At 36.4% G+C, this 22,903-nt stretch overlaps 2 protein-coding genes across 2 annotated transcripts; both read left to right on the top strand.

Annotated features, from left to right (window-relative positions):
• Window positions 1-9,507: 9,507 nt before the first annotated feature.
• Window positions 9,508-12,663, top strand: LOC104445002 (probable inactive dual specificity protein phosphatase-like At4g18593). Its single transcript, XM_010058783.3, is given in 4 exon segments — window positions 9,508-9,635; window positions 11,662-11,904; window positions 11,907-11,924; window positions 12,162-12,663. Coding segments are annotated over 3 exon segments (387 nt in total). The 5' UTR covers window positions 9,508-9,635; window positions 11,662-11,690; the 3' UTR covers window positions 12,317-12,663.
• Window positions 12,664-18,565: 5,902 nt separating this feature from the next.
• Window positions 18,566-20,846, top strand: LOC104445004 (heavy metal-associated isoprenylated plant protein 28). The gene is made up of 3 exons (XM_010058790.3): window positions 18,566-18,641; window positions 19,711-19,786; window positions 20,294-20,846. The coding sequence occupies exons 1-3, from the start codon at window positions 18,636-18,638 to the stop codon at window positions 20,698-20,700; spliced, it is 489 nt and encodes a 162-aa protein (XP_010057092.2). The 5' UTR covers window positions 18,566-18,635; the 3' UTR covers window positions 20,701-20,846.
• Window positions 20,847-22,903: the final 2,057 nt, after the last annotated feature.

The following is a 22,903-nucleotide window of genomic DNA, read 5'->3' as shown; positions in this document are numbered from 1 at the left end:
CAAGTTTAGCTAGCTTTAAATTTTGAGAATTTCTTGAATGCCTAAGGTCGTGCGATCCGACAAGGGCGGCCTGAGATCACATGACCCCAGCCTACCTTAGCCGAGGTCGTGTGACGGTAGACAAGGTTGCCAGTGCCAAATCTAGCTCACCATTTATTTATTTATTTATTTATTTATTTATTTAAAATATATACATAAAGTCCTTTATACGTCTAATTTTTTTTCACATAACATTTAAATCAAATATGATTCTCAAGGAATCGTTCAATTATAGTTTAGTGAACACTTTACATTTCGAAAAAAATCCATTAACCAAACACAGCCTTAGACAAGTTTCCCTGTCTAAGCACTACATCGAACTGTAAACATGCTTTTTAACATGCTTTCCCAATTGATATTACGAGCCTTGTAACCTCTTCCCGAATTAGTAATAGGATCCCTTAAACAGTGCACAATGTCTGAATGCTCATCAGTTAATTATTGTTTACAAGTTACTAATTTTGGTATTACCTAAAATTCAAATTCTATGACAAGAAAAGATGGGTAGTCGCATGTGCCACGAATCCCAACTTCGAATAGTATATCAAAAAGAAAGGAAAAAGTCTCGCAATATTCGTTGAGTGACCAATTAAAACTCAAATTTCAATAATTTTATTAATATATCACATATTGCTTGTCTATGTGGTTTTATATACATGTGATCTTCCCTATATATCAACTTAGGTTTTCAGTTTGGAAATTTAACATGGCATCAAAATCAAAGTTCTATTTCAACTTACTTTGCGTATCGAACCCACCTCAATTTGTCAAATTTCACGTGCCGCTCTTAATTCAACTTGCACGTAAGAGGGTGTTAAAAGTATCCATATAACTTGTCTACATGATTTACATGTTTTTTCTATACATGTAATTTCTATTAGGAGTGAGCCTAGTTTGAGTTGGGCCAGTCGACCCCTATCCCAAGATTAATCCGCACATTGTTGGTCCTCAATTATTGAAACTGAGGACCGACCTTATTGAAATTGGGACCAAGGATTGAACCGACTCAATAGGTTTGGTCTGACCCCAGGGTCAACCCGAAGCTAATCGATAATTTTTTTGTTTCATTTTTTGTATTCCCTAAAAAAGCAAGCCTATCATTTCAAATTATATATTCATCGACAATGCGGTATTGTGTAACCACACTATAAATAAAAGTACATATTCAACAAATTTAAAATAAGGTAATAATAGAAATTTCACACTTACTAAAAACAAGAAACCATAAAAACAATTAAGATCGCTCATAGAGATATGGGACAAGATGGGGAGTTGAGTGGCGAGCAGAGAAGTTGAGCAGGGCAAGTGGTGAACAGAGAAGTTATTTCTTTCGATTTTGGCAAATTGAAGACTAAGAGGACAAAGAAAACACAAGAGAACGAGTACTAGAAGAGGATGCTGTGAAGAGTCGTTTAGTTTTGTTTATGCCGTTTTGAACGCCGTGAGGAGCCGTTTAATGCTGTTAACGTCGTTTGACTTAAGGTTTTCTCTTTAGAATATATAGAAAATTTATAAATAATATATTAGATATATATAATATATTGGATAAACAATATATATAGTCAAGTTTGATTCAAGTTGAACCGACCCTAAATTTCTAGGATTGAGGATTAACCTGCACAATGTTAGTTCAAAGATTTTTTAAGATCAAAGACCGACCCAGTCCCTTAGGAACTGAACTAGGACCGGTAGGGTTAGGCCGGTCCAGGATCAATCGATTTCTATTCACCTTTTGACTTAAGATTTCAGGTTGAAGTTTCTAACCATTTTTTTAAATGCTTTTGGAGCAAGATGTGTCCCTTGCCTTGCTAATCAAATGGCGACAACTGTTATCGAGACATTCTTTTCTTTCCATAAAATCGAAAGAAATTCATAACACTCAACTTTCCATTATTGGCTGGCTGGACAGTCGCGTGAAACTCCAATGACACCTCCAATCCCTTTTTCATAGGGTCGATGCAATGCCAATCGATGCTTTCTGACTTTTTGCTGTTGCTAATTAGGATGGTTTGAAATTCGATGTTTGTCGTAACGTCAAGGGATGAAATTCTTGCAAAAAATTTCAATATTATATTATACAAAACCACGAAATCATTTCCACCTTGAGTAGAGACTATACAAATCGATATCAAAGTAAATCTTTCTCAACTTAATAACTGATATCGTCTTTCTAAATTAGGGTCAAGGGACAAAATAATTCAAAAGGCAAGAACCTAACCTATCGCTTTAGACAAGCCAAGCGGTTTCTTTTATAGACATCCCATTGACATTAGAGGTGAGTATAGTTCCGGGATAGAACCTAGAACTAGAGAACCGGACCAGTGGTTTCCGATTTTAGATTTCAAAATATGCAAGGTAAGTTTTAGATTCCAAAAGTTAGAAAATCTATTTCAACGGGTAGATTTCAGGTTCTAAGTACGCAGAACCTAAAATCTACTTAGAACCTGGAACTTGGAATCTTGAACAAATTGTTGTGTTTTCACACGATCTTGCAATATTTCATTGTGCTCGATGATGAATATATAATCTCCATTTTATGGTTAAAACTTTTATTTTGTTAATGTTTTACATTCTTTGCATGTCTAAATATAAGTTATAGTTAATAAATTGTAACAGCGAGTAGTGATTATTAAAAGTGATGATTCACTACAATCGTTTAATTAATAATATTAGTGGAATCTAGGTAGATTTTAGAATTGACCTTGAAATATGTGACAAGATAAATTTCAAATTATAATGAATATAAGATAAGTTCCGAGTTTCAAAAATATGTGACATGTTTTAACCGGTAGATTTTAGGTGAAATCTGTACAAAAACTACTATATCGAATTTATAATTGCTCATTCCTAGTTGACATCAAGATTCCAACTCCTCGTAATTAAATTACTATATATAAACGAGGAAAGATCCAATTTTTTTATTTTCGCTTGCACAAATGACCCATTATCTCAATTTGCCACAAAGGCCTTGATCTAAATATGGACTTATATATATATATATATATATATATATATATATATATATATATATATATGTATGTATGTATGTATGTGTGCGTGTGTGTGTGTTTTTATCAATTCTATTTGCTTTTTTAACCCACCTTACACATATATTTTGCTAATAATAAACAGATTAAGGGAAAATGTGTGCGCTTTGATTTAGTTTTAGAAAACTACAATTTACATTGTTGTATGAAGAAAAACATTGCGTTTATGTTAACATTCTATGAGTTGATTATATAATAGTTATGTTGGCAATGTGTATATAGTCGCATATTGATATTATATACATGTACCGACAATTCCATCAACATATGTGTCTATATATATCTACACATATATACATCTATACATACGTACCTATAATCGTTATTCACTTTAAAGTGCTAGGGTTACATCAAATTTTCACATGAAACTTTTGAGATAGAAATATGTTTTACGTGTTTGAGGTGGATTTTATTTTCATTTTTCTCTTGAATTTTCTCGCTCAAATTAACCTTAAAAATCACACCTATCATTCTACAAATCGAACATTTACCTACACTTGTAGATAAGCCCGTTTACTTGTGTGGGACTAACGTAGCCAAAGATTCGGATACCCAGATCGTAAAAAAAAAAGATCTTGAATGCTTATTAATTAAATCGAGTAATTAAAATGCTCCTGATTAATCTCATTTAATCCAAAATTTTCCTACCAATGTGAGTTGATTCGACACGGTTAATCTGCATTTTAATTTGTTGAGATCTTACTATGGAGGTTGAGAGTTTTGATGTGGATCTCTTCAAACAATTTTGTTGCAAAATGTCAACTCGTTTACTTTTTCGACCACAAAAAACAAAAAACTTTGACTTTCAGATTTTATTTTTATTTTTAATTCGGAAGACTTTCAGAGGTGAGCTGATTAGAGTTGATGGAGAATATTGCGGTCGAAGCGGCCGAAGCGGCCGAACCTATAAAGTCACAACGCCCCTTTGAAAAATGGACATGATGCATGGGTGACAACAGCTGCATTATTATAATATAAATGCCGGCGTGGCCTTTGATAAATCCCGAATTGATCTTATGAATATTCGGGTAATAATATTCTCGATTTATATTTTACGAATCGACTCTTCTATAATTATGAATATTCCAATAACTAATGTTGAAAGTAGTTAATTAGGAAAAATTATAAATAAAGATATGAAGTTTTCTCATTTTTTCAAATAAAAATATAAGGGAAAAAACCAAAAAAAATCACAAACTTTGTCCAAAATGACAAATTTGCCCCAAACTTTTTTTTGTGATATTAAAAACTCTAAAGTTTGCCAATCGTGACGCATTTACTCTAAACTTTTTTTCGTGACACAAAAAACCCTCAACTTCTATCCGTGTGACACATTTACCCTAAACTATAGAGTATTTTTGTCTTTTTACTTGCTTTCAATTTGCTCAATTTGGTCCCTGAACTGAACTATTAACAAATGTCCCATCTAGTTCTTCCATTTGTTCAAACCGTTAAGTAATGACGTAGATCATTAATTGATGACGTGGAACTAAGTTGGATTAATAGAATTATTAGTCAATATATATTTTTAAAAAGGAAAACAAATTAGGGGTCAACTGGAGATGAGAGCACTAATCACAAAAGTAGAGAGAAGAAGTGGTTCTATATCTCTCTTTTTTGACAGTGGCCATAATTTGACCTGCTTTAAAGGTAATTTCCATGTGGATATTCCACATGTCCTTTTTTATTTTATATTTAAGAGACTAAAAGCCATGTAAGCCAATTCCGTCAACTTTAACTAACGGAAGGACGAAATTGGTCAATTTTCAAATATTCAAGGACTAGATCGGACATTTATTGATAATTTAGGGACCAAATTAAACAAACTAAAAGTTTAGGGACAATATTGCACATTAAGTGGAAGTTTATGGACTGTTTGTGACATTTTCCCTTTACTTTTCAATATTTTTTTTTCTTTTTTTCTTCTTCTTCTTCTCTCTTCTCTCCACCGACCATGGTGAAGCAAGCGGAGGGAAGCTGGCTACTAGCGAGGGCTACCCTCACTTGGGCTGGCTAGGGCTACCCTTGCCGGCGTTGGGCAAGGGCCTCCCTCGCCAGATCTGGCGAGGGCACCCCTCGCCAGAGTTAGGCGAGGGCACCCCTCGCTAGGCCCTCATCGGCGTCGGGCGGGTGCCCTCGCTAGATCTAGCGAGGGAGGCCCTCGCTCGACCTAGCCAAGGACCGCCCTCGCTCGACATCGGTGAGGGCGACCCTCACCCGACATCGGCTTCCCTCCGCTAGCTTCGCCATGGCCAGCGGAGGGAAGAAAGAAGAAGAAAAAAAACGGAAAAACAAAAAAATAAAATAAGATGAAAATACCATTAATGGGGTAAAAGTGTTACAGTTTGAAAAGTTTGGGATTTTTCATATCACAAAAAAAAAAAGTTTTGGGTAAATTTGCCACTTTATGCAAAATTTAGGATTTTTGGTGGTATTTTCCTAAAATATAAAGCGGATTTTGTTTCAAATAAGAATCTAAAGTGGTTATATCAATATTTGAAAAGACCTAACCTCATTGGCCAAAGGGCATTTTCGTGTTTTATTTTTAATTTTTTTCTTTCTTCCTTTTGCCAGCCATTGCAGAGGTCACTAGACTTAGGCGAAGGCTGCCCTCGCCGACGTCATATAAGGGTTGCCTTTGCCCAATTTAGGAAGGGTTGCCCTCACCCACACGGCGTAGGCAAGGCGACTCTTGCCCAACTTTGGTGATGTTCAAGAGAGGAAAGAGGAAAAAAAAAGAAATGAAAAGAAAAATATTTTAAAAAAATCAAAATATACTTAGAATTTTTTTTCGAAATACCCTTCTTTGATGTCTAGAATAATCGCCGGCCTACCAAAAGTCTTCATTTAAGACAATTTGATCATTTTATATTTACTATTTAAAATATTGTCCACTTCATGTTCTTATTTAAAAAATGTGAGTATTTTAGACTTTTATTGGAAATTTTCTTAGTTAATTATGTATATGTAGATTATATATATATTTATAGGAATAATGCGATAGTTAAATCATGTTAAGAGCGATTTGATGCTTCATGAAGAGACCAGTCTTCTTGATGTGGTGGTCAACACAACAGAAGGCACTTGACGGACACACTTTTTGGCAGGAAGAAAATCAGAAAATGTCGCCGGTCTCCATCAGATGTCGTACGCTCTTACGTAATCTTACGTGTCTCTTGTCATTGGCAATAATTTATTCGTTAATTATTCAGTAACAAATGTGAGGTTCTAGATCGCTGTCGTTAGCAATTTTCTATCAAGATTTTAGTCTATTCATGTCGATGGTGGATCTTTCTAAAATCGCGATACGTTTTCGACGAAACGACGTTGGGGGTCACTCTCGTGTGATGTAGGGATACGAATGACAAGTTCACCGTACGCGTAAAGACCTCGAGCAAGCGGCGGCAATGCGCGCGAGTCATGGTGATGGGGACCGAAGAAGGAGGAGGAGGAGGAGAAGGAAGAAGCAAAGAGAGAATGCCATTCTAGTCGACGTGGAAAAGGAAAATGACATGGTGGTCGTTCAGATAGTGAGTTGTAAGAATACACGTGGATGATGAGTTGGATTTTTAAGATAGACGGTTAATGGGGCCAGATTTGAAATTTAGTGAAAGTTTGTGATTTTTATAAGGAAAAAAATTCGTGCTAGAATTGAGGCCGTACCTAAAATCAATGTTTTTTTAAGTGAATATTATCTTTAAGTAAAACATACCTCAATTTTTTTCTTTGCGTCATGTTTTCCGAAGAGCCTATTATCTTTGATGTTATAGGTAACCTTACTTTAGATCTGAATCAGCAAAAGTGCCACATCCCTACGCGCGTGAAAAGTACGAAATTTATGAAAGGTACGAAAGTTATGGCAGACGAGGAGAAAAAATGATTGGACTTATTTTAGAAAATGTGTTTTAAGTTATTGCAGATTTTTTTTTTTTTAAAGTTACATAAAGTAGAGTTTACATAAGAATGTTTTATGGTTGATAGAATCTTGGGAAGAAATCCCTCAATGAAAACAATGGATAATTCTTTGAATATTCTCTCGCAATCTAATTCTAAATCTAGGAGTTTAAGTATTGCATCTCCGGTTATAATGATGTTCAATAGCTCCACCATTAGATTTGCGTTGGTTTAACATATTTTTCTTAGAAACTTTAGTGTTTCATACTCACTAAAGGGCCTACTTTCATAGGTGTCAGATTCGAATTTGGTCAACTTGTTTTTGTTATCAGAAATACATTGATGGCATTAGAGACGCTTGAACTCAGGCACACAACGCCAAAAGATAAAGTCGTAGTTACATATAGAGATCTTAACATATGCTAATCACTGATAATGATGTGTGATATAGTGATCGGTCATCAATCATTTTGCTTAGATACGGTCACAATTTTTTAAAGGATGAGCATATGCTTATGTCAATTGACTATGCTCTAATGATATACATTGATTTCTTAAATTATGGGCTTGCTTTTTTGTGGTGATTTCATGAGATTTCCCATGGATTATTCCACGTATCATATTGAAGTGAATGGAAACTTTCTTTAACCCAAAAAAGAAGTAATTTTTAATCAAATTGCTCCGATTCAACCGGGGGCCTTGGACTTCCTATAAGTTGAATTCACCTTCAGTGGAAGCCAAGGGGTGCTACTACCTATGAGGGCTATCACGGTAATTCCCTAAAGGAATGCTCAGTATAATTGCCTTCATTATTTTAACGTACCAGTACTCACGTGTCTCACACCCCAAAGTCGACTATAAATATTTTTCTTCCCTACAAGTTAGGGAATACCAATAATTTCACACTAGAGATATGGTGAACTTTGGTAACATCTCACTTTATATTATTCCCACACTAGGTTCACGCTAGAGGGTCATTAAATGTGTGTAAAGTGAGTAATCTCGGGTTATAATGAATAACTACAACCAAAGGGCATAAGAATTAGGGGAGAGCAAAAGGCACTGCTTGGATGGGACCAAATCGGCCCATTCCGAGTGATTCCTTAGGGCAATGGTCCGGTTCTCTATTTCAAATTTTTTAGTCAAAAAGAAATTTCCATTCATTACTAAATTGATACATTAAAGGGAATCTCGAAAGTCATAATAATTAGTATAAACTCATATATCTCCAAAATAAACAAAAAATCAGAAATCAAGGCGTTTCGTCATAGCATGATTGGCAAAGATCATCACAAGCTTGTCCTTCAAAAGAAATTATGTAACTGGATTCAAAAAACATAATTGATGGCCAATTACTGAATCACACAATACCATCAATGATAAGCATATGCCGATATCTCTATTTGTGATTATGGCTTTGCCTTTTAACGATGTGCGCTTAGGTTTGGTGTCCCCAACACCATCACGGACGGAGACAACATAAATATATTGAAAAATCTCAGATCCAACACCTATAGCCAAAGCGAGACCTATAGCCAATGCGAAATGCTAAAACTTTGAGTGAAAAAACATTAAATGAGCATAGATTTGACACCGAAATTACTGTGAACATCATTAAAACTGGAGGTAGAGTACTTATTCGTTAAAACTCCAAAATCTAAAATTAGCATGGAGAGAATAGATCAGGTTTTGGGTTGAAGGAATGAAAGGAGATAAAGAGAAAAGGAGAGAGAGAGAGAGAGAGAGAGAGAACTGTAAGATTCTTTTTATGTTTGAATTGGTGATTTTCATTCTGGTTCTGGATTTCATATTTAGAACCGCTCACCCGAACCGAGCAAACTGTAAGATCTTTTCATGTTTGAATTGGTGATTTTTGATCTGGTTCTCGATTTCATATTTAGAACCGCTCACCTAAACCACTTGTACTAGATTGATTTTATATCATTTAATTTTTAATTTTTAATTTCTTTAAAAACTGTAAAAGCCAAAAAGCCCTAATCCCTCTTTCACAACACAAACCTTGGTCAATTTTTTTTTTTTCTTTTGTTGGTTGAACCGAGCAACTTTAAACAAATTAATTGAGTATTAGTCATTATGTGGGTGAGATGACAGGCCGGAATTTCCAAACAATAAACGCACAACAAGAAATAAGGGGAAAGGCATATCCACGATCAAGTAGCACAAGTACAAAATGACCCATTAATGAAAGGATTCAGCCAGATTTAGGTATTCTTACTGCTAAAGCTAGTGCATCTGCTAGCAAAAGTTTTCCAAGGAAAACCGAGCCGAAGCAATTTTAATCTTTCATCCACCGGCTCCATTGACCCATCCGGGGATGGAACAGTTTCGATTCCCAATTCCGGAAATTGAGAACTTGCTCCTCTGAGCCAGTTCGTGGTTCTTAGATGGGAATCAAACTGTCCGAGAACTGATCACCCCTAATAAGGATGCAATTGAATTGATTATTAATTATAGGACCGAGTAAGTGATTGGGCCTGGGTATTCATCAAAAGAGGAAACACTATTGGGCCCATGATCGCATCTTGAGCAGAGTAAGGCCCAGTCGCCAATCCTTTAGAAAGCCCCCAGTACGGACGCAAGATTGGAGAACTTGGCTACCGTTCTGTAGGCTGCGAGGAACTTGCTCTTGTGAAGGTGTGTGCTCTGCTCTGTTCATTGTTGTTGTTCTTCTTCTTCGGCCTTTCGCAATTGGGTTTGCCGAGATTGCGTTTGACAGTTCTTCTCCTTTCTGGGTTAGTTTCAATCCGTGCTTGGAATAGGTACTTCGATTCATCATGTTGTTAGTTCTCATTCGGGATGTTACTATTTGTCTGACTGGGGTTATGGGCAAGTTTTGGCCGCTTCTTTGATGTCGAATCTGAATTGAGAAACGTACGGTGTTGCAAAAGAAATGGAACTGATGATGACCCATCATCTGCTATGGTTATATCAACCTGGTCCGCCAGGAGGGATGCTTGTGAGATTTGTCTTTTGTTGTGAACCCTCGCTGGTTTGATTGGAAATAAACTGAAGCAGCAGAAGATGGCGTCTTTCTTTGAATGGTTTTAATAGGAAGGCTGTGTAGGAAGTGAGTTTGCATGCCTTAGATGGGAGAACTTCCTAATAGAGCCCATGAACTTGGGTTGTTCTCTGAGATGTACCCCTGTGCAGGGGGATGTTGTGATTTGACTTGTGGTTCAACATGGCTAGCTCGCGATGTTGCTCAGTTGAGTTTATTTTTGAGGTTTGAAGTAATCCTAATTGTAAGGTAGTTGATCAGCTTAATGTTAGTGTAGGAAATATGTGAAGTTAATGTGAATCTCTAGATTGCTTCGGTTTTTTGCACATAAGTTTCACTTGTGGTATGTAATGAGTACTCCCTTCCACGTCTCTGGGCCGACACAGAACTACTTAGTTAGAGTGGTCCACATGTGGAATTGCACCATGAGAGGGTCCATTACGTTTCTTGGTTTGGAGAGGTATGATTACGAATATTTTACTTAGATTTTATCTATTAGTGATGTGATGGGACAGAACTGATAATTATGCGACAGAAGGTAGCCTCAGCACTCAAATTTGTGGCTAAAGCATTGACTTGGCCTAACTCTTTAGAACCTAGCTCGGGTGCTCCATCGCATATAATTGATGGACTTTGGTGACCAAAATATCATAGCTGATCTTTAAATCTTGGTTCTTTATATATTTTCTTTCAGCCTCTTATGGTGGTCCCTTTTCAAAGATTCAGTTCTTCGTCTATGTACTTTAATCATCTAAGACAACTTTTAATTTTTCTCTCTGTATCATTCTCTCCATGGTGAATAATGAGCAGCTATTCTCTTTCAATGTTGTCACTTCCATTAGAAAAGAGGTTTTGCATTGGACTAGAAGGGTCTTACTTGATGAACTTCTTTCTACCTGGATGTGGACGTGTTTTCATTGGACTATAATGATTTTACTTGGAAGAACTTGGTTCTACCTGGATGTGGAAGAAGGGTGGATGAGTACACCTGCCAATCTGACTTGAAGGTTGAAGAATTGGTACTCTCCTTTAATTGTAAAGTTGGATGAAATGTTAGTTCGTCCCTGTATGAGCAGGAGTGATGGACCTTAAGATGATTAAATTTGACATTAGGAATGTAATGAACTCAAAAGTTAATGCAAAGAGCAGTTTTAGGAGTTTCTCATTACTGTACAAGCTTTGGGTTTGCCATAGCGCCTCTTATATATTACATATATTCAATGTAAAACTACGTTATGCATATTATGTTTCTCCTGACTATTATCTTGTCATTTCGCCTTCAGCATCTTTGTTGCTTCAATTACTCTGCAAGATGGTTCTGTTCTGGTACAACTTATGATGAATTCACAGCTTGTTTAAAATCACACTTCTTCAATTTGGAGCTACTTATTTTTTGCCCTGTAAGTCTAACGAATGTGCTAGTTAAGGGTCCTTCCCTGGCTTATCTGCACGCTGATGTTCTGCATTTTCCTTTTCCTGAGATTACTTCTGGCAATACATGCTTGGTTCAATTTAGTTCCTATTTTTAGTGTGATGGTAGATACAGATAATTTTTCTCTTGACACTTTTGCATATTATTATTGTTCTCATAGCTACCGACTTCCGAGCATTAGTGACTTCCTTGATCTTTTCATGAGTTCTGGATTTCTTCTGGAAATGCAGAAGGAAGTCTGGTGATTGCCGAGGCGCCAATGGAAGCAGTCAATTCTGCCAACACTGGCTTTGTCCCAAAACCTCAAGTAATTTACCGCTGTAAAAAATGCCGCAGAATCGTTGCTTCGCAAGAGAACATAGTTTCACACGAGCGCGGGAAGGGAGAAGAGTGCTTCAAGTGGAGGAAGAGAACGGGTGACTTGAAGGACTGGCAAAAGGATCCAGCTGAATGCTCATCCATATTCGTAGAGCCATGAAGTGGATGCAAGCAGGTGAACTTGGCACACTTATGAGCATTGCTAATCCTTCTTTCTTTTCTTTTCGCAAGGCATTTATAAGAAATTTAGGAAATGGAGGTCAACTCGGAATCGTGTGAACTGGGAATGTCCTCGCCATCGGATCAAAAGTACCCTTAATCCAAGGGCGGCACATGCCTGATGCACATGATTACGAGTTCTCATGCTGTACTTGTCTACTTTGCTCAGCTCGAGTTTTGTGATGTTGGCCAGTGGAAGACGGCTTCGTGGAAGAGAAGCTTCAGTGCAAGGGCTGCAACGCTCGCTTGGGTTCCTTCAACTGGGCTGGCATGCAGTGCAACTGTGGAGCTTGGGTGAATCCGGCATTCCAGCTGCACAAGAGCCGGATCGATGAATGCCATACCTGAAGCACAGAGTAATGCAAACCATCTCCACTAGAGCACTTCTGTGGTCTGTACATAATCTCATTCCGTGGAATCAGCGATCCGGCTTGTAGGCGGGGAACGACAAAACTCCGAAATCGAACCTGGCACTGATTAAATAGATCATTCCCTATGTATTTTGGCATCCCAAGTTGCATACATCCATGTTATATGAGAGATGACAGTTCTTATCCTAACCGAACCAACCCCTGCGCCATGGCGCCAAGCGTTTCGTATGAGACATGTTGGGCAATGCTGCTTCATCCGTTTTGATGCTAAATTTGAACTATGATTGCAGAGTATGGTCATGCTAAAATATTCTTTTGGGGCCACTGTTGTCATTCTTTAATAAGAAGGTGTTGTTTCCTAATAATTCAGCTACTGAATAATTAAGTCAGCCGAAGATGCAAGCATATCTCAAGCCTTGATATGTTCCCTTGTGGGTCAGTGTGAAGGCGTGATAGAACAGCCCATGTGATATCGGTGTTGGACCTCTTTGGAATTTTTTGCTTATTATTTTTTATAACCCACTTTCATATCATGCCTTTGCTTTTGAATTTTGGTAGGTACTAATAATGCCATGAGTTTCATGACATAAATTTTTTTAGTTGACTTTATGGTGTGTGACCTTACTTGCATTACATATCAGCATTTTTAATTGGACCTTTGCCGCTATATTCTAATGCTTTATTCTCTAAATAGTAATAGTAAATTGATAAGGGGAGGACGAAACGAGATGTTGCCTCGTAGGTTCTATACCGACGATGGACCTAATAATAATTTTTTCGGGTGATTAGGTAAACTAACTTATGATATATGGGTCATTAATGAGAGAAGCAAACAACCAAAATACAAATTGAGTGCTCAGGTTTTAGTTTGATTCGTGTATGGATATAGTCACTTAAGTATAAATTGGTCAATTTCTTGTTTATATTCTTCGAAAGAGGCATTACCAAAAGGTCTGTATTAACACTTTTCTTAGGTTCTATTTATTTAATGGGAAATAAATGACATGGAAAATATTTTACTAAAAATTATCGCTAATATCATAATTATGACTTTGTTAAACATTTTATATGTTTATAATTTAAACTACTACCATCCCCTCTCTCGAAGGAGAAGTTGGATACTGATGCAAAAGTCATTTCGTCTCTCACACCAATATGTAAAATCTATCGTAGTTTCAAATTTAGGTTTCCTTTTTCCCTAAGTTTAGCAACTTCTGAAAATAATTTAGGGAAAAAACTCCGATCCCTAATTGGTGAATTGGATCAAGATGCAAATTATTAAAAAATTGAATGTCTCCACAATCTATAATTCTGAGCGTATCAGATAAAACTAGGAGAGTATTATGTCCGAGATTTTGGTTTATTTCAGTTTGTCATATGTTTAATATCTAGCACATTTTTCTAGGATGTTATGCGATTTTATTTATATTTTACGTGAATTATCTAGATAGGTCGGCGGATAGATTTAGTTTATATTCATTTACTTGTTTCCTAATCTTAAGATTCCAGATTGGAAAGCTTTAATTAATTCCAGGAGATTTTGTTTACCATTTGGTAACCATTTTATTAGATTAGATAATTTGCTTAGGGTTTTTTTCCAATTACAGAAGGCTTGCAATCAATGTTTCTCAAAAGGAATAATGACATAAATGATCCCTGAACTTTAACCTAATATATAATGTAGTCATTAAACTTTTAATTTGTTCAATATGGTGTATGAACTTTAGCTTAATGTATAATATGGTCCATGAACTTTAAATATTCATTCAACTTAGTTCTTGAATTATTTGAAAATATTCAACATTGCCCTCTCATTTATTTAAGTTCAAAGACAACATTAAACATTTCTGTATAATTCAGAAACTAAATTGAATATGTACCAAAAGTTCCATGAATCATATTGAATAAATTAAAAGTTCATGGAACATATTACATATTATGTCAAAATTCAAGAATCATTTGTATCATTTTCCTTTTTCAAAATGAATTAAAAGGGTTTTTTTTTTTTCGTGGAATTTGCGTCTGTATTTGCAGATTGTCAAATCGTGTTTATCATTGGTTTCTGCCGTGTCAATTGATATCAGAGCCAACAAGATTGCAAGAGAGCTAAGCCATGTCCGGTGCCGACGGTAATGGTAGCAATCGTCCTGCTAACGGACGCCGGGAGATCCTAGCCTTGTCGATGGCTTTCCGTCGTCTCGAGGCATCTCAACAGACCATGGAGACAGATCTACGAAGGACTCTAAACATGATCATGGAGCGACTCGGTATGAGGAGAAACCCAGAAAGTGCCGACGAAGTGGCGCTGCGATCGAATAACGCCGGCAGCCATCAGCTCGTAGAGCTCACTCCGATGATTCAGACCGATCGCCAATCGACTTGTCCGAAGGAATTTGTTTCGAACTGGGATATCCTCCGGTGGAATCACTTTGGCAGGCGACGCGGAAGAGGTCGTCATGGTGGCGGTGGCAATTGGTGGAAAAGCGGAGGTGGACAATGGGGCTGGAATCAATACGGCAGGCGACGAGGGAGAGGTCGCCGCGGCGGCGGTGGCAATTGGTGGACGAGCGGTGGTGATGACCGTGGTTGTCGGCGTCGCGGCAGCAGGAGGAATTCAAGCTGAAATTGGTTATAGGGCGGCAGGAGAAAATTGTGTCCAAGATTTCGAGTCATTTAATTTTGTCATATGGTTAACTTTAGGACATTTTTATGGAATCTTAGGTGAGTTTAATTTATATTTTAAATGAGTTACCTGATTAGGTTAAGAGATAGGTTTTAGTTTGTCTTCGTTTACTTCTTTCCTTATCTTTAAGATTCTAGACTATAAAGTTCGAATTATTTTTGGTGATCTTCTCTAGCATTTTGTTTAATTTTATTATATCAGATATTCTAACTAGTATTAGCTTCGAATTACCTAAGTTGAAGGGGGCGTACATTTGTTATGTTCGAAGTATCGTACAGCTCTTTTTTATCGTTCATTTAGATATTCAGAAAGAGTTTTTTTTTTTCTGGTACATCAAATTGTGTATGCTGTGAATTGATTATTTGTGTGTTTCACGTTTTTGGTGCCTCAAATTGCGAACTTGAAGTGTAAGAAATTAGTGATTAAACAAAAGCAATTATGCACACGCGAAGAACGTTCTGGAGGTCCCGTGGTCTTAGCATAGAAAAGTTCTCAAAAAAGTAACTCATTGCACAATATCATGGGAAAATTACTAAAAAAATCATAAATTTATTATATTTGTGTCAATTTAATCATAACATTTTAATTTGGTCAATTAAGTTTTAAACATTTTGACGATTCATCAATATAATTTATCTCAATAAGTTTGTTCAAAAATCACTCATATGAACATTAGCTGTTTTAAGTGGCACAATTTTTACAATTTTTTAAATTAAATTATATTTTTTTTTTTTTTTTTTCTTTATTGTAGTCCGTGAGGGCTGGCCCATCCATTGGGTCTTCAACTAGCCACCAACGAAAAGGAAAGAAAAAGGCAGAAAAAAAAAAGAAATAAAAACTATTTTTATTTTTCTCACCGCGGCCCACAACAGATATGATTATTGTCAGAGGATTCTGTCCATAATTAACTAAGCTTAAAAAAATTAATTAATGGAGAAAGGTGCAGCGCTTCATCACATGCACAGCGAAGCTAGCAACAAATGGGGACACTCTCGCTGTTAACGAAACAGTGAAAAGTAAACGGATTCAAAGGCTATTCTCGCACCACTTAGAAACTGTAACCCAAGGTTGAGGTTGGACGTGCTCCCATCGGAGAAGAAATCCATGCCCGCCCATCGCACGCCGCCCGCACGCTCGCCGCCTCTCCGCCGGCTGCCCGTCACCTGCATACTCGCCTGCCTCCCGCACGCTCGCCCACCGCTGCACGCCCACCGCCTCCTGCCCACTGCTCATTGCTCGCCCACATCCTGGGCACCCGCCTGCCCGTTGCTTGCCACCGCCCGCCTATCCCCCTTCCCAACCAAATCCAATGGCATGTTTTTTGGTTATGGGTTCTCGAAGTGCGCCTTATTGTGAATTGGACAACTCAATCCCTTTTTTGGGATTGACCGATTTAACGTCATACTACACTTGAAGGTGATCTGCCAATATTGTACGCTTCGAGAGATCCCACTATCCCATTGAAGACCACTCAAGCTAGGCTTGGGTTATATCATTTCAACTATCGCAAAGAAGTCGTCAAAAAAGACCAAATTGAGCGCATCAAAACAATAATTGAAGAAGCCATCGAAATGTCAATGTTTTTTGACCAATAAATGGTTAAAAGGGTTTATAACTGAGTTAGCATAATTTTCCATTAAAATTGGCCTAAATGAGTATATTGACAAATTCTTAAAATGTTTGGAATGAATTGTCATTATAAAAAAGTTTAGAATTGAATTTGTATAAGTACAATAAATTTACTACCTTTTTTTTTTTTTTATAATTTCCCCTCGTATTATGCTTCTTAGCTAGCAACTTATCCTCACTTATAGCCAAACATTTTGATGCCATTGATTCTGCAATTTACAATACATTCGTTTCGTGGGAAACTCTATGACAAAAGAAAATGCTTTTCGTGGAAATCATTTTTCAACGAAAATGTTTTCCATTTTAGATTAAGGAATTCATCTTATTAACTGCAAGCATCACATTTGCTTTTAGCGTAAATGATTTTCAATTAACTAATTATTTCAACAAACCAAATAGGATGTGTTTGTTTTATGGAAAATGAATAATTTGGAAAATAATTTCCAAAAATTGATTACTCGTATCACTATACAAATGAGTGAATGAAAAATATTTTCTTCTTCCACCAAATTTTCAATTGTTCAAGCTCGTGTTGATTAAAAATATAAATTGTTGTCAATAACAAATACATCTTTTATTAGCTACTCATTTCAAGCTATACAAGCAATCATTTTTTTTGTAAATATTTTTCAAATCATCCGTTTTTTTTGCGAAATAAACGAAGTATAAGTGAATCTGAAAAACTAATTCACAAAAAACCGTTTCACTCAGTCAAACACACCCTAAATATTGTCATGTCAATGAACACGAGGATAGGACATTGTGGGATCGAACATAAATTATTTCGAAGGACAACATTTTCTCTTTCTTTTTTTCTTCTTCTTTTATTTTGCTTTAAAAACGGTATGGTGGTGAATAGGCAGAGTCGTTTTCCTAATTAAATTTTGACTTCTTGCTTGACTAATTTTATAGCTGAAATCTATCACATGTCCATTTTTTATTTTTTATTTTTATTTTTGGGAAGGGAATCATCCATGAAGCTTCGGAGCACCATAACACCATCTTTTCGATATAACTAAACCTTTTTCCAAGTCTAATCATATTTTACACGATTAGCGCATGGAATATATTTTAATGTAGGATTAGGTCTGATGTGCGTTTGAAAAATCAACATCATAAAGTAGCTGAACGAACCGAAAGAAAGTCATTCTTTTAACAAAGCACCACAGTGTGCACACCCAATAGAAAAAGCTGGCTAGTAAGCGCGTAATTAAGAAACCGAGGAGGAATACTCAATGGACTAATTAGTAATTATCTTAGATTGGGTCTCAAGTTTGGGCTAGTGAAAGAAATCCGATCCAAATGGAGATTCCAAATCCCAATAAGACTTATGGGTTTGCTTTGGGTATAATTTAGGGTTAAAAAACATTTGAATGATTGTAACCTTATAATCCTTCAAATTCATAGTGGATATTGTTGCGCCTCATTCTTCCTATGAAGTAACGGTACTTGGACCAAACTATGCAAATAACTTATGTATATATGTCCATTATTGATTATTTTGATAATTTTTTTCTACTTTTGTTAGACTTGGATTGCAAGAATTGTTAGTCATGGGCATTTAATTAATCTAAGTCTTTATCTAATACTTTGGGCAATATGTATCCGGAGGGCAGATATTTTGACCTTGATTTAAGTACCTTTTTGGAGTTGAACTTGCGAAGCAAGTCTTTTTCCTAAAAAGAAAGAAAGAAAAAGAACAAAAAACTGTTCCAAAAGCTTTTTATGTAAGCAAGTTGAGCAAAAGAAAAAAAAAGAGAGAAAGAAGGGCGGTTTGTGGGGGGTGTCATGGAGAATAAAATATTATCTCCTATCATCCTTCCTCCCCTCTTCTCCTCCTGCTTTTGTCATCTCAGAATGCATTATAAATACTCCCTCTGATTCAGGCTGTTTGATTCATCCGCTAATCACAGCATCTCTCTCTCTCTCTCTCTCTCTCTATCAGTTAGCAAGTCTCCATCCGTTCTCTCTCCATCCTTTCAACATGCCGGTTAGATCTCTCTCTCTCTCTCTCTCTCTCTCTCAGACACACACACACACACACCAGATGCATAGGGAGATTTAGTGCATGCCATTGATGATCTGCAGAAGCTTTTCGTGTGACTTCCTCCATCCATGCATGTCTTCTGGGGTGGTTTTTCTTTAGGTTTACATCTTCATCAAACACCCTCTCTCTCTCTCTCTCAAGATGCATAGGGAGTTTTGCTGCATGCCACTAATGACCTGTAAAAGTTTTACGTCTGATTTCCTCCATGCATGCATGGGTTCCATTGCTGATTTTGATCTGGGGTTATATCTTCGCTCTCCGTCAGTTCTTGAAAAGGAGATACAGCCACACGTCCGACATAATCTTCATGGACGTTTCTCAGTCTCGTTGTCGGACGATTGTCATAGAAAGATGGCTTATCAAGAGATTTTTTATACATTATCGAGAAAATTTCAGGAAATGGTGCCCCCTTTTCTTTTGTTTTCTTTAGAAAGATGCTTGATAGTTGGCATGCATTATGGGTCCATCTATATAACTCATTTACTATATGGTACTATCTTGAATTGAGCTGTAAATTTTGATCTTTTTCTAATACCTTGAAAAAAATTTCAGTTTTTTTATGTTCACTTTTAGTGTGTTTTTCCAGTTGAACGAGGGAAAGTTACGGTTATACGAAAAATTATTTGTATTTTATTGTACTTTTCGACGTTATGGATTTTTATCTCATTTTGTGTGCTTCCCTCTCTCCTTGTATGCTAACATATTACGAATTAGCAATAACACAACATACAATCCAGCCAAAAAAAAAAATGATACGTACTTATTCATCGTGTTATTTATTCATTTAGTTATTCATTTGTGTGTGGCTGCAAATTATACACATGCATGAACCGTGCACTTCATTCTATTTTGATATATAAGAATTTAACTTATCTAAATTCTTATCTTTGTTTCAATTACATATGTTTTTTGATCATGCCATGATGAACTCAGGCTTGTAATTAAATCAAGTGAGATTACTAAGGCAAAATTCTAATTATAATGACTTAGTAACTTTTTTTCTATGTTTCAGATTGTCGAGATGTATGTGCACATGGACTGCGCTGGATGTGAAGATAAGATCAGAAAATCCCTTCAAAAGCTAGAAGGTAATTCACAAACTTCATTAAACTTTGATTTATCAATGTAAAATCTTATGTCTTCGGCCTACTCTTTTGTTAATAAAATCATGATACATATTCTTCTACATAAAAAAAAAAAAAAAGTCATATACACAGCTTTAATGTTAAATTTTGGACTTTTCAATTTCAAGTTAAGAAAGAACTAATCAAGTAATTTTGATTTACTCAGTTTATTTATGTAGCAAGGTGATCTAATTGAAAAGAAAGAATATAAGCTATACCCGGAAAGAAAAAAGCAATCTCATGTACAAAAAAAAGATTATAATATCCTTTCAATTAGCGCATTAGCATTCCAAACGTCGGTCACAAAAAGAGTCAATTCAAAATTTTGCATGGTTAAACCTCATTAGGAATAGCCATCATCAATTTCTTTAAATTAATTTTTGATTAGATTAGATGGACAATTAATTTCCTTTATCATTAGGGTCTCCAATATGACAAGTGACAAATTATCTTTTCCTATGTTCACTTCAGGAGTGGATGAGATAGACATTGACATGGGGATGCAAAAGGTGACAGTCATGGGGTGGGCTACCCAAAACAAGGTTCTTAAGGCAGTGAAGAAGACAGGAAGACGAGCAGAGTTCTGGCCATTCCCATACAACCCTGAGATCAACAACTTCGACCCGCAAAATTACTACAGTAACAATAACAATCGCCATGAGCACAATGAGAATTACTATTTCCACCAACCTAATTACACACATCACTCCTATGAACTGCCGCAAATACCCTCCTCATACCCCTATTATTACAAGCAAGGCTACAGTAGTAATGATGACTATGGCTATTTCCATCACTCACCTCCTTCTACTATGGTTGATGATCAAGCTAGCTCTATCTTTAGTGATGACAACCCCCATGCTTGCTCAATAATGTAAATGAGGGGACTTTTTTTGTAATTTTGTTAGGTGTTTTCCATATGTAATCTTCATTTTGTGATAATTTTTTGGTCGATTTTTTGTGAAAGGAACGGACTTTTATAATGCATAAAGTGGTGAAATGTTATGCATAGTGTGAAGTTAGAATACAATAATCTATCTCAACAGTAGAGATCTTATTGACTCGAGTGACTACCTTTACTTTTATATATATGTATATGTGTGTGCATATATCTCTTAGCTTTAAACTTTCACCAAGTGTTATTCATTCTAAAAATTCAAATATAAATTTCTCTCAATCAATAACTATTTCACATCCTAAAAGAAATTAAAATTTCCACCTTCTCTCCAGTATTCATTTTTTTCTTGCTCTTTTCACAGCCAAACTTGTGTCTAACTTTAGTCTGCTTCATGCTTTAACTTTCTGTTCAAATTCTATCCGGATAAAAATACACTAGAAGACATCTGAAATATTAAAATGATAAACCAATTTTTTTCTTTAAAAAAAGAAAAATTACTTGATTCCGTAACAACAATCATGAAGGAAGTTGTTTTCCACAAAAAGGTGGCCCACGAATAATTGCCACGATATATAATTTACGTTTACATTTAAATTTATATATATTGGTCTCTGGTGTGTTTCATATTCTTTTTCTACTAAAGTTTTATCTATTCTTTAAAAAATTCATCATTTTGAATCATTTTTCCCTTTTTCTTTTCAAATCTAACATTAAATTACTATACGTGTACATCAGAAAAATAGGAAAAGCAATTGAGTTTGAATTTGTTAATATGGTCATGGGGCCTTAAAGGTTTTTCAAAAATTTTATTTTAATTTATCTTCAAAACATAATCTTACTTTTTAAAATTCATACTTGTATGTATACACTTACTTGCAGACTAGGATGACCCCTCCCGACCCTCAATCTTGACAATGACTACCTCTTTTCAGACTTCGAGTGTTTTCTCTACATCCACCTCTTGGAATTTGTTGCGGCCTAGGGGACGGGTAGTTCCCTAGTCCTCCTTCATATGGAATTCCACCTTGCCATTGCGCTATCAATCCCACCTATGGCTTATTACCCGTAATAGGCTACCGACCCATGTACTTTTACTTGCTAATAAGAGAGTTCAACATGCTTTATGTGCCTTCTGTTCTGCTAGGCTGGACTCAATCAACCACCTGTTCTTTGGCTGCCCAAAAACGGGTAGTCTTGTGTTGTACTGGGTGGCTAAATGCAACCTCGCTTAGCAAAATCATTCTGGGGGAAAATCTGGATTGGGCTGCGAAGCACTTATCCGATAAAATTTTCACCAATATTTAGCCCACTTTGCTTTTGGCGCCCTATGCTACCTTATATGGAAAGTGAGGAACAACTTTATCTTTCGCAATCAAAGGTTCTCCCTAGCAGATTTAAAGCTACACCTCAATAAAGCGGTTAAGGACAAGGGTTTAACTTTCAAAGGGATTCTGGACACCCCTAGAAACATAAGACTCCAACTAAGCTGGGGATTGCATCCTTCTATTTTTGAATGATCATGCTGTCTCCCTATCTCATCCAGTTGGGTCGTGGCTACCTTTTCACTGTGAGTGCTTTTTATGTTTACAATAGAGGGCTAGCCATCTCGTTCTTTCCCTTGGAGGGTCTATTAGGTGCTATAGACTTGGTCTCATCGAAGATGGAGCTGCTCACGGCCAATAGAGATGCGATTGGGGATGGATTTGTCTCTTTGGAAGCTATTGCCGACTGATCCTCATTTGTGCTGGGTCGTCGCTAACTAGTTACTGGAAGTGCGCTCTTTGAAGATGGAGGTTTGGACATTTTGAAGATGGAGGTGCTCGTGGCCTTCAGAGTTGCGGTTGGATGTCTTCTCTTTTTCGGAAGCTAATATCGTCCAATCCTCCTCTGCGGTGTTGTCTCCTTAGTCTTTATTCCTGTCCTTGCTTTGTTTTGTTTTTCTTGGGGTGGTTTGTGTTGTTGCTGGATACCCCACTCTCAGTTTGTTTGTGGCCATTGTTTGGCTGTTTGCTTTTTTATGGTTGTTTTTTCTTCTCATTTTCTACTCTTTCCTCCTTGTCTCGACACCCTTTCACTCGGTTTGACTACTTTGTCACCTTGAGTGTAAGTTTTTGTGCTAAGTCTCTTGTTGTACATCTATATAGCTTATTGGTTTAAAGTCAATATATATCTTACATTTTACC

This window comes from Eucalyptus grandis, chromosome 5, assembly GCF_016545825.1.
Source record: "Eucalyptus grandis isolate ANBG69807.140 chromosome 5, ASM1654582v1, whole genome shotgun sequence".
Classification (NCBI taxonomy): Eukaryota; Viridiplantae; Streptophyta; class Magnoliopsida; order Myrtales; family Myrtaceae; genus Eucalyptus; species Eucalyptus grandis.
The sequence above is the reverse complement of the archived record's forward strand: the minus strand, read 5'-3'. Positions and strand labels throughout refer to the sequence as shown.